The following is a 12,461-nucleotide window of genomic DNA, read 5'->3' as shown; positions in this document are numbered from 1 at the left end:
GGACCAACGTTTTTTCGGCAGCGGGCTGCCTTCTTGATATCTCAATTTAACAGATTAGTGCCTATGGTGCCCATTGCGATGCCAATCAAAACACAGTAAAAATTCATCCAAAAGGCTGTGGTGGTGAATGCAGTGCTCTGCCACCCCTACCGTTGCCAGCCTAATGACCCTGTCTGCAACGCTGTGCTCTGATCTGCTCTGAAGCCTTCTCATGGTTAATAACTGCACAGAGATGGCTCCTCTCCCGGAGGCGGTGGGTGTGTATCTGAGTGGATTTAAAGAAATAGGCCGTGGATAGAATCCCACCGAAGAGATTTGCTGTCCTAACGGGCCGTGCAGATTGCCATTACTCATGGCTGACAAGCCAAGCCTCTGATGTTTCCATGCCGGCCTATTTTAACAACATAAGCTGCAGCCGTGCTAGCTGCTACTGCTGCTGCCACTGCAATATCCAGAGTTCAGACCAGCAGGGGTAGTGTGTCTATCACTCCCAGGGAGGAGCTGAACTACTGGGCAGGGGTCAACTGAACAAACCTCACTATTACAGTAAATCAATGGGCAATAAAACATGCTTGATGTAATGTGGTACTGTGGGACCAGTTGGCCTTGATTGAAATGGCTGGACTAATCACGGAAACGCCTGTCCTATACGACCACAACAAAATTTAGTAAAATACAGTCGGCCTCTAAAAATGATCACCAATACTCAACAGAGTGATGATAACTGTCTAAGAGGCTGTGAAGTGCGTGTGGAGAGGTTCAGAGAGAAGTTACCTTTAGGGTAGTATGCTCTCTTTGACCCGTCATGGTGCAGTCTGGACTTGCGCTCCTCACCCCCGCCGCTCTGCCTGGGGCTGTGTTCCCCATGCCCGTGCCCGTGCCCGTGCCCATGCCCATGTCCACGATGGTGTTCCCTCCGGGGCACTGTATGCTCCGAGGCCATCCTGTCCCTCATGATCTTGGCTCTCTCCGACTCCATGGCGATGGCCTTCTCCAGCAAGGACAGGTTGCCTTTGGTCATGTCGAAGGCTTCTTCCGAGCGGTCCGAGGCCACAGACGTGGTGTCCTCGTCTCCGTCCTGAGTGCAGCTGGCTGAGTATCCTCTGGAAGCCGGGCTCAGCTGCTCCTCCAGCTTCATCAGGTTGACCATGTCCGAGTAGTTGCGCTCCTCTGGCTGACCCTGCTGGCAGCTCTCGTACCTGGGCAGGTGGTGGGCCTGAGCCTGGGCCTGCTGCTGCTGCTGCTGCTGGTGATGGGGGTGGTGATGGTGGTGGTGGTCAGCCTGGGGCTGGGGTTGGGGCTGGAGGTGGTGGTGGGGCTGGTGGTGCTGCAGGGCAGGGTGTCCCGGGTGTCCAGAGTGTCCGGGGTGTCCGGGGTGTCCGGGGCGATCCGGCGACTCGGTCTCGCTCAGCTTGCGGGCCAGGTCAAAACACTGGTTCCTCAGACACTCCAGACTACTGAGGCACACCTCCTCCTCGCTCTCCTCCGCCTGACCTCTGGCCCCTCCGCCGCCGCCATGCTGCTGGTGGTGGGGCCGTCCGTTGGAGTGCCGGTCGTCCGCCCCAGTGCCTTCTGGGTAGCCGTCGTCGGGCAGCAAGGCACCGTGCCCCTGTGCCAACAGCTTCAGAGAGTCCACAGTCTCCCTCACTACGTCGCTGTCCAGGTCCACGCTCAGCTCGCCCTTCCTGCCCCCCCCGTGCTCGCTGCCCTCTTCGTCATCGTCGTCGTCATCCTCCCCAGCGCTGTTGGAGGAGTTGCTGTTCATCTCAGACTCGGTCAGGGCCTGGTAGGCTGCGTCCTCAGCTATCTTCCCCAGGTTGAGCAGGGACTTGGCCACCAGCTCATCATAGTTCTCATACTCTTCACCGTTGGGGCCACTGTTGTTGTTGTTGTCCTTATGCACCATCTGGCTGAGTTTTGATTGCCCACCATTTTTGTAACGGTTTTCTGTTGTCAGGAAAGGAATGATAGATCTTTGAGCCCTTACTATAGTTGGATAAATGAAGAACAAAACCATCTTAGTTCAATCATTTCTGTCAGGGGATTCGGTAACACCTTACATTAAGGTCACATTTGTAAATAGTTTATTTAAACTATATATTATTAGTTAATAAATTCCTTATAACCAGTTTATTATTCAATTATAAACCATTTACAAACAGTTAGATTGTTCGATATTCACTTGGTGCTTGCCAAATAGGGAGCTTCAGTACAATCAGGAGCCAGTTATTAATGCTTTATAAATGCACTTATAAATACTTGAACTAACTAAACTAACCCTGATGCAACATTATTTGCAATTGTTGCATAGTGTGTAATTTCTTATGTATCTATGCCTCTATCCTACAACTACCACCTTGACTACCCTCATATTATGGTCAGAACTGAGATCCTCCGCTTATTGACAACAGCAATTCGTGAGCTTAGAATTATAAGGTTCTATCTCCGTTTAGGGTAGTTCAGAGATATTGAGCGTCAAAGTTTTTACATTCCATTATGTTTTGTGAGATGGAACCTTTGTATTTTATGAATTACTAACTCAAAAATGTCAACATTTTAAAAATAACACCACACAGGCATTAATAAACACCTAATGGATCAGATCAATTTTGACAAAAATTGAGATAGAACCGTATAATTCTAACGTCACGAATAGCAGACCGGTTGTCCAAGCCTCTCTGGGTACACTTCTAAAATCATTTAAAACATTTTTTAAAATGTATTGATTAACGACAACAACAATAGTAGTTCATGATAATTGTCTAGCCTAATACTGTAATATATGTCTCTATAGCATGCCTCTATAGTCCAATAGTGCCCTATGTTGTCTAAACAACGGTACAACAATAGTAGAATGAAAGAGACTAAGAAACTGAAGCTAAGAAACTGCTAAGAAACTGAAGCGATGATGGCCAAGGTCTGTATGTTTGGATTTAATGGCTGCTACTGGGACACAATGTACAGGTCATTCTGTATATTACAGCAGGTTATCTGGTTACAATTCAGAATGTCTAGTATTTAAACCATTTATAGGGCAGTAGTCTTATTTTAAACAGAAACATATCTTTTGAAGGACCTTCAAAAAACATCACGAACCACAAAGTGGTTACAACAAGCTCTACTGAGAGTATTTGGTCAAATTTATAAAATGATATATATAACATTTACAAACAATTGGCAGGCTATGGCCAGCTGCTGCCTCTAAAAAAGAAAGAGAAAGATTTAAATCACATAGCGCTAGCAACTTACTTCAAAGGTGATGCTACTAACGAGTTATACAAGCTATGATCGTCATGACTGGCTAACGTAGAGCTGCCTAGCTAGCTCCACACCAGTGTGGCTTTGTTGTAAATTTGAAACAACTTGTATAGTTAAAACACCAATAGTAAACAGTTTGCTATATGCTGTGTGGGGCCACCGGTGTTGCTTGCTAAGTAGATAAAATCAATGCCAAATGAGGCTAGGTAGTAGCTAGTTAGCCAGCATCACCTGTAGCAGGCCTGTAAGTTGATGCTAATGTGAAATGCACATTTTAAACTGTATTAACTTATGTATTTTCATTCTGCAGTTTCTTATTGGATTATGTTTTGTTAAAAGTGTCATCTTCGTCATTACTATAGTATAGACAAGCATGAATAAACAATTGATGAGAATTATGACTACTTATTACGAATCATGCAATGTTGGATCACTTTACCGGATGTCCCCTATAAACATGCATTACTGTTCATAATTGCTTAAGAAAGGTAAGACTACTTAACTTAGAGTGGCTTATTTTAGATGTTATACTGTAGGTGCACATTAATTATGGTTAGTTACAAATGTTTGTAACTCAATAATTAATGTTAGTATCATCCAATGGTGTTACACTTTACATTAAGGTCACATTTCATCAGTTAGACATATTGGTAACCCATTAATAAATGTTGGTAAGTCATTCATAAATAATCAGCGTTGTTACACTTTATAGGTCACATTTGATCAGTTATAGTTAATACATGTTGATAACTCATAATTAAATGGTTAACGGTGTGACATTTAATCAGTTACACATGTTGGTACCTTATATGGTCAGAGGTTTTCTCCATTAGGACACAGGATAGAAGAGTACTCACGTGACTTAATTCTCAATGTGGTCTGCTCATTGATATACCCAAACCAGCTCAGAGCACTAACCACACATCAGTGAACACAGAGACCAAATCTGTGACCTGCACAGTGGCAATGTGTCAATGAGGAACACGTTGACAAGGACATCAGGATTTCAAGGACCATGGTTCAAAACACCAGCTGTACTGTACTTTAGGAGATCTTCACATTGTACTGTATGTAAAGTAAAGTTGTAACAATTTGGTGCCATCTGAATCATCCCCACAACTGTACCTCCACATTTATAAGTGCATTTAAAGAATCAATAATTGCGTCCAAGCAATCAACCATTTATAAAGCCTTTACAAATGTGACCTTAAAGTAAAGTGTTACCAGGGATTCAAACATTAAAAAGAAGAAAAAAGACATTCCTTGTAGATTTGTGACAAGTGAGTGACTACAGTATAAAGCCACTAAATGGCCTCAGAAATCTGTGGTATTGGAGTGGATGTAATTGATCATATAAAATGGATTACGTGAGCAGGAATGGTTTTGACTTCGTAAAACATAATGTTTTACTATATTATAGTATGCAGTTCGTATTTGGTCATTTATTGCCACTATCAAATCCCTCTGATATAAAGCAAATAAAACCTGTAAAAAGCCAATCCAATAAAGCCAATCCAATATGAAACCAGTGCTTTTTCTCGTGCTTCGTGCACATGCCAAATGTATTCAAAATTCCACTGATCTTGAGTCACTGTGTTTATTCACCAAAAAATGCAGCTAAGCCAAAGCTCACGAGAGCAACAGAAATCCCCTAATAAGTTTCAGTGTTGATTTTGGGGACAGCGGCAAATGAGAACGCAGTGAGTGAGAGAGAGAGAGAGAGAGGCATATGAGGTGCTCCGATTCAGGAGCCCAAAATATCCTCAGGAGAAGCCATTTCCATGGAGGGGAGAGACTGAGCACATGTGACACGTCCACCGAGACGAGGATGTGCGGGGAGGGAGAAAGTTAATAACTTGGGAGAGCTCCTCTCTCGATTGCTCTTGAAGGCACTGTCAGAAACGATTGAGGGCACAGGAGAGCAAGGAAGAGGCCAATGTAGGGAGAGCAGACACATCTGGTACACTCGAGGTAAAGGACCTCTTATTTATACCCCCTCTTCATGAGGACCCCACTGGCCACACACTCCCTGATTGACCATCACCCTCAGCAGACACCCTGTTTCCCCAACCCAATTCTCTCTGGGGATATATCATGTCTTGGTCTCCCTGATTGTGTATGGCTATCATTTGCCAAAGAAAAGATACATCACACTGATAGTTTTTGATTTAGGGCCTCACTTGCAGACAGTGTTGGCTTATTAGTGTAGCATATATCTCATGTCCCACCAACTCTATCACTCCATCTTATTTCCCCCCAAAAACAACAATGGAAAGCTGGACTCACCTTGCTCATTACTCTGATCATCCTCTTCCTCCTCTTCATCCTCTTCCTCCTCTTGTTCATCTTCGTCCGCCTCGTCCTGTTCTTCTTCTTGTTCCTCCTCCTCCTCCTCCTCCTCCTCATCTTGCTCTTCGTCATCCCCATCCTCTGCCTCCTCATCTTCCTCTATCCCTTCTTCCACCCGCTCAACCTCAACTGCTCCTTCTTCCCTTTCCATCTCGACCTCCTCTTCTTCCTCCCCTTCCTCCTCCTCCTCCTCCTCTTCACCGTGCTCTTCGTTATCTTCTGAAAAGCCTTCCTCCTCCTCTTCCTCTACCTCCCCTCCCTCTTCCTCCCCCAGCCTTTCTTCCTCTTCCTCTGCTACCTCCCCCTCTACCTCGCCCTGCTCTTTTTCTTCCCCTTCGTCTATACGTTCAGTCTCATAGGTTGGGTAGATAGCGGCCGTGTCATCTTCTGGGGGGGTTAGGAAAGGCCTCCTCTTTGGGGCAGGCTCCTGAGGCTGCTTCTCCTGGGTCTTCCTCTTCTTGGCCAGAGGGCAGCCATACACACTAAAGAGGGGACACAAAGGAAGAAACAATGTCATGACCATACTGAGAAAGAGAAGCTAAGTGATTTATTATTCATTATTCAATCATGTGTACTTGACATGAGGATACCAAAACCTCTAAAACTAACTAACTAAATATCAGTTATAAAATTACCATATTAGGAATGTCTAACGCAATCAAAGAGCTCAGATTACATCAATCATGAAACTAATGTCAACAACACCGAAATAGAGATTGCTTGAACAACCAATGGAACCTGCGTTAAGAAAAATGCTATAACTGCTGCATTCCCACAAGCCAACACATTTCTAAACCCTCCCATCTTAATGTAAAACCAAAGCTTATTCAACCAGCCCTCAATTACACAAATCCCATAATAATCATTAGCTTTTCAGAAATTCAACTTTAATTGCTCCAAAATAGCAAGTGCAATTATGCATGGTTTTAATGTGGATTTTATAAAATCAATTATTCTATGTTCATATGAAAGGGCTTATTTGCCATTTGGAGGGACAATTGGAGGTTGACTCTTATCAGTGGTGGAGACTTGACAATGATGAGGTGCTATGCACACGTCAAGCACCAGCATTTACAACTGGACAGCGAGATTTGAAGTGCAATGTCTATGTTACACAAGTAGTGTAGTGGAATCTTAAGTCAAATAAGCCCTTCTTCTGTCTGTGTTGTGGATGAGAACATTCGTACATTCGTATGAAGGGCAGTTCTGCTATAGATGTCCTGTCCTCACATTTCGTGCTAGCAGCTCACATGCTTGGTTAGGAGTCATCGGGCTGTGAAACGGCCCAGATTTCCCGTCTCTCTCTGCCGGTGTTTATCCCCCCTCCCACTCAGCCAACAGATCCGGCCCTAATGTGCGCAAATCGACAGCGTCGGACCGGAGGACCACCAGGACGAGGCATTCCTAAGCTAAAGGGACTCTCCGTCTATGCTCCATTTTGAATAATCCACAGCGATCAGGCATATACGGAGCGCTCTGCGACACACATCACACGCTCAAATCTATTTCGTATTGCTGATTCACACCGAGAAACACAGAGTTCAAAAGACTGCATTGTAGAGCACACACTGTGATCAGAGGCGTGTCTATATTTATTTGCATGTATTTGACATTTGTTGTGCCCTAGTGTCTTCTCCTCATATGATCCCACTTCCTTCCTTTTATCCTATAGGCTGTCAGGCAGATAGCTTGTGGAAACAGATTGTCTCAGTGTGAGTGTGTGTGTGAGTGTGTGCGTGTGTGTGTGTGTGTGTGTGTGTGCGTGTGTGTGTGTGCGTGTGTGCGTGTGTGTGTGAGAGCGTGTGCATGCACAAGCGTTGTGTAGGTGTCTGTGTGCACGCTCACTCAGTATGACCTTGGACACCTCAACGTCTCCCACAGGCAGGCCACACCAATTAAAATTCTACAGGTAATTAAGCCACATTTGAATAAGGGAACACTGCAAGTTGGAGAGGGATTGTGCTGTAATTATGTCGAGAGAGAGGGGAAGGGGGAGGGAGGAGAGAAAGAGCAAGAGAGAGGGACGGAGGGAGGCTGGGAGAGGGAGAGAGAGTGAGAGAGTGAGGAAGGATATTAGAGATGGCTATGAGGCATTCAGTGTTAGGGGGTGAAATAATGACTCCCCTCAGAGAAATCTCCTGTAGAACAAATCCTCTGATTACCTAGCTTAATGCCTACACTATGAAGACTGGTCACCTCTTCATCTCCACATTCATGGAGCTGTTGTCATCAATATAGCCCTGATCATGCCGAAATTAAACAATTCAGCCCCACTTGAGTCAAATAGATATGAATTAATATTCTCTCTATTTTCTGTGGGGGCTGATGCCACATACTGTAAATCGTCCACTTTGCTGACTTTTCTTGCGCCCTTGTGAGATACTCAACAATAGGAGACCTACACAGGGCAACAGGAATATCAGCTGCCTCGTTTTAATTAGTCCAGATACCGAAGGCATGTTCCACTTCTTCTCCACCACCATCATTAACACTGTGTGCTGCTCATTGCCATGATGGCACCATGAGGGCGTGTGGGCGACAGCATGCTCGTATATGAGTTGCCATAGGAGCACCCTGCTCTCCATGCCCTATACTGCAGCATCCACAGGCATGCGTGGCACAGCGCTGTCGCCATGGTGATATTCCCCTCAGGAGTGGGATTTGCCATCCGAGTAGACAGACAGTGAGAGAGAGAGAGAGAGAGAGAGAGAGAGAGAGAGAGAGAGAGAGAGAGAGAGAGAGAGAGAGAGAGAGAGAGCAGTGATTCTGAGTCTGACAGACATCCCCCCCTTCTCTACTTCTCCCTCACCCCCTCCCCCCTCCCATCCTCTCTCCCCTCACCCTCCCCAAAAGCGGAACAAAAGCAGAGCTGGTGTTCTGTATTCTGGAGGGCTCTGCTGTCACTGTTGCGCAGGCGTCCTCTCTTCCTGCACACCACACAATCTGTGCCCATGGAGCACCACTCTCTAAGATGTGATGAAGAGACTATATATATTGGAATGTCTCATGCAGACAATAAACAATCACAAGAAAAAATGAATCACAAAACGAACTATAATTTCTGAAGAGAGACGAGACATGTTATTGACATTATTAAATTAAAATGCATAAATATTAGTATTGAACATCATAATAAGCTGAACGGTCTCAGATAATTCAAAGATATTGACCGTGGATAAGAGGTCAAGGCCTTAAAAGGATGGCTCAGAGTCAACTTGACTACATTTCCCATACTGCAGTGGGATTGAAAAACCTTGGCTGTGTTCCAATCCATAGGGATAATCCTGATTCCCTACATCTACCCAGAGAACTATGCAGTGCAGAGTAAAATCATTTGTTCTGAATTCCCTGCGGCATCATCAAACTGTGACACAAGTGACATGTATTTTAGTCACCCACACAACAGATATGTAAATAAAAGATCTTCGGCAGACATTTATGCTAAGTGGCTAAAGACAGTATTTTAGGTTAGATATTAAACAGCTACCTACTGTAGTATGTTAGGTGCTACTGTACTGAGTTATGTTGGCTAGCCAGCTCACTTTAATGTTACATTTTAGCCCCATGTAAGGGCTTTAAGTCACCTTTAATGACAGAATATTACTAGCGAAAAATGCGTAGGACTTGACAAATATTGTAGCTATATTGTACAAACAATGCACACTGAAAATATGACATGTTATTTTTTTATTTTACTTGACTTTACTAAAATGGCTGAATATCCTGTGCAGTGCCCTGAGCAGGGAATAACTGAACTATTGGATGTCTAGTCTCAAGGAAATCCATATAAAATCAGGAGTCTTATGTGTCTCAAGAGAAACATCCATCACACACATTAATCATTCTTCATAAGCTGCCAACGCAACACCCATCGCCAGTCTAACGCAGCCAAGCCCTTCCACACACCTCCAACCTAAAAGGTCTAATACACACACATACAAGATAGGAGTAAATGTCATATTTGTCATCGCAGCGGAGGAGGGAAGAACAAGGCTCAAGTGATGATGTCGTGATTCACAAGGTTGACGATACAATGCTTGATGAAAGACAAAAGAGGCATAGAAGTAGCTTCAAATTATCTAAAGTAGACATCTGGATGAGACTCACAGTTGACTTATCATAGCATCAACAGAAACAAACTGTCCACAAACAAACAACCCTCTCCACATAGATAAAAAAAACAAAAAAACTTTTCAATAGAGATTGAATCTAAAAAACACCAGAGCTAAAAGACTGCCATGCAGACATGCAGAGGCGCTCGGAGGAGAAGGAGAGAGGGAGGGAGATAGGAGGACAAAATGGCAAGAGCCACCCACACAGTCCAAGGCCCCATCTGTTGGTTAGTTAAACATGAATATGATTCTCTCACGAGATTGAAGTGTAAACCACTGTATAGACAGCTAGGTGTCACATGGAGAGACTGAGAATCCTTACAACAGGGTAACATGTTGGGATCCTATATTCTCTTTGTGTGAAAAGACGACAGGCAAACAAGGACAGGAAATAAAGCCGTGTTGGTTCGGTCTCAGAGGCAGGGAGAATGCAGGGGTCTGTGGAGTGCCTTGTCTCAAAGCTGAGGGCCCCCTCTCTCCGCACGGAGAGGTCAGTCTGCAGCACTCTGGCCCCCGCCACCAGCTCTGTTGGCTCTGTTCCCAGCCTTTTAGTGGGTGCTACCTGTCAGGACCTGAATTATACAGCTCCTAGGCTCAGTCCATATGAGTCATACATCAGCGAAGGGGTGGGAAGGGAGGAGGGAGGGGGGAGGGAGGGAGGAGGAGAGAGTGAGAAAGAACTGAGAGGGAGTGATATGTGTGTGTGTGTGTGTGTGAGAGAGAGAGAGAGAGAGAGAAAGAGAGAGAGAGGGGGGGGGGGGGAAAGAGATAGGAGTATGTGTGTGAGGGAGAGAAAGAGAGAGAGCGAGAGACAGGGAGAAGGGGAGGGGAGGGGAGAGAGATTGAAGGAGTGTGTCTGTGTGTGTGTGAGAGAGAGAGAGAGAGAGAGAGAGAGAGAGAGAGAGAGAGAGAGAGAGGGGGGGGGGGGGAAAAGAGATAGGAGTATGTGTGAGGGAGAGAAAGAGAGAGAGCGAGAGACAGGGAGAAGGGGAGGGGAGGGGAGAGAGAGAGATTGAAGGAGTGTGTCTGTGTGTGAGAGAGAGAGAGAGGGAGAGAGAGAGAGAGAGAGAGAGAGAGAGAGAGAGAGAGAGAGAGAGAGGGAGGGAGGGAGAGAGAGGGAGGAAGGGAGTGAGATAGAGGGAGTGAGAGATTGCACTCAACCTCATCTGCACAAAGCCCAGGCAATTACTGAGCCCTTGCTCTAGACATGGCAGTCACACCCGTGCCAGGGAGCTGCTCACAATAGACTGCAATCAGCTCATTATCAACCAGTGTGTATGCTGAAAAGGATTTAATGTTTTAGACCTCATATTTATGTCTACTGTATATCCTCAGTGCAATGATATATCTACCCTCAATACCAGAAAAAGAGAATTCCCCATCAATATCATAAAACAATTATATTCTAATATAAATGTGTATCCTGTGGGCTCTCAGAATGTAGGGCAATGATATATCAAATTCCACATCAATACCAGAAAAAGAGAGTTCACCGTCAACATCAGAAAAAATATCTATTCATATATACAACATATAGATTAATCACATACTGTATGTTAATCATTCATTGAAGTATCTTTTAGCCCGTAGAGATACAAGCATCATTGTCAACTGCACATATGTGATATAATCAGTGGAACTGTAGGCGTGTGTGACGCCTCATGCGTCCTACTTCTATTTCTCACTCTCTCCATGTCTTTGTAGCTCTCGTCTTTTACCCTTTCTCTCCATCTCCGTCTCTCCGTCTCAGGATCTCTGTCTCTGTCTCTGTCTCTGTCTCTGTCTCTGTCTCTGTTTCTGTCTCTGGTCTCTCTGTCTCTGTCTCTGTCTCTGTCTCTCTCTCTGTCTCTCTCAGTCTCTGTCTCTGGTCTCTCTGTCTCTGTCTCTGTCTCTGTCTCTGTCTCTGTTTCTGTCTCTGGTCTCTCTGTCTCTGTCTCTGTCTCTGTCTCTGTCTCTCTCTCTCTCTGTGTCTCTGTGTCTCTCTCTCTCTCTCTCTCTCTGTCTCTCTCTTTGTCTCTGTCTCTGGTCTCTCTGTCTCTGTCTCTCTCTCTGTCTCTCTCTGTCTCTCTCTCTCTCTCTGTCTCTCTCTCTGTCTCTGTCTCTGTCTCTGTCTCTCTCTGTCTCTCTCTCTCTCTTCCCTGCCTTTGTGTCCTACTTCACGGAGCAAGGCTATGCAGACCCAGAGTAAACGCTGTTTGAGGTGACTCTAATGGCCCCAGACTCTCAACCCAGCAAGCCTCTTCACAGTAGGTGACAGTCTCATCTCATCATTACACCCAAACACTATCGTCGTCCTCCAAAAAGCTCTACAGCCGGGCCACCTCCATGCTTCCACCCAGGGCGGCAGGTTCAAATGAGGCCGCAATTCAATTAATTCACGCTGGAATATCAGAGGGCATCAGGGTATTATGTTGCTGGCGGCCCCTGGGGTGACTTTGGTTAGCTTTATCACAGACATGGATATAGGAGAGAATAAATAAACCAATCTCACAGCAGAGCCTGGTGTAGTGACATATTGACTGATGTCTTCACATCTTTTATCTTCCGTGTGTCACTCCAGTAAAACAAGAAAGTACAATAATAACCTGACTGGACAAAACAGGTCCTTAGAATGACTCTACTGTAAATGTATTTAGAATTTGCATAAAGTGAATGTTCACCATTAGTATTATTATCCTAGTCTCTTACAGTGTGAGCTACCTGAGTTAGTGAAATCATGTGACGTTGTCTGGTGAAAAGGTC

The 12,461-nt window shown here is 45.0% G+C and overlaps 2 protein-coding genes across 2 annotated transcripts in view; both read right to left on the bottom strand.

The window, feature by feature from the left end:
* Positions 1-12,461, bottom strand: part of bpnt1 (bisphosphate nucleotidase 1) — a 417,747-nt gene that overhangs the window by 301,316 nt on the left and 103,970 nt on the right. The gene's annotated exons all lie outside the window — the stretch shown is intronic.
* The window catches only part of myt1la (myelin transcription factor 1-like, a), a gene marked incomplete at both ends in the record, with an annotated part of 31,589 nt that overhangs the window by 15,189 nt on the left and 3,939 nt on the right, over positions 1-12,461 (bottom strand). Inside the window, 2 exons of the mRNA XM_080526477.1 lie at positions 775-1,947; positions 5,545-6,089. Of these exons, the coding sequence (XP_080382603.1) occupies positions 775-1,947; positions 5,545-6,089 (1,718 nt within the window). The remainder of the gene's footprint in view (positions 1-774; positions 1,948-5,544; positions 6,090-12,461) is intronic.

Source organism: Nansenia antarctica, assembly GCF_963989245.1.
Source record: "Nansenia antarctica genome assembly, chromosome: 3".
In the NCBI taxonomy this organism is placed as follows: domain Eukaryota; kingdom Metazoa; phylum Chordata; class Actinopteri; order Argentiniformes; family Microstomatidae; genus Nansenia; species Nansenia antarctica.
Note: the sequence above shows the minus strand (reverse complement) of the source record. Positions and strands in the feature narration are given on the sequence as shown.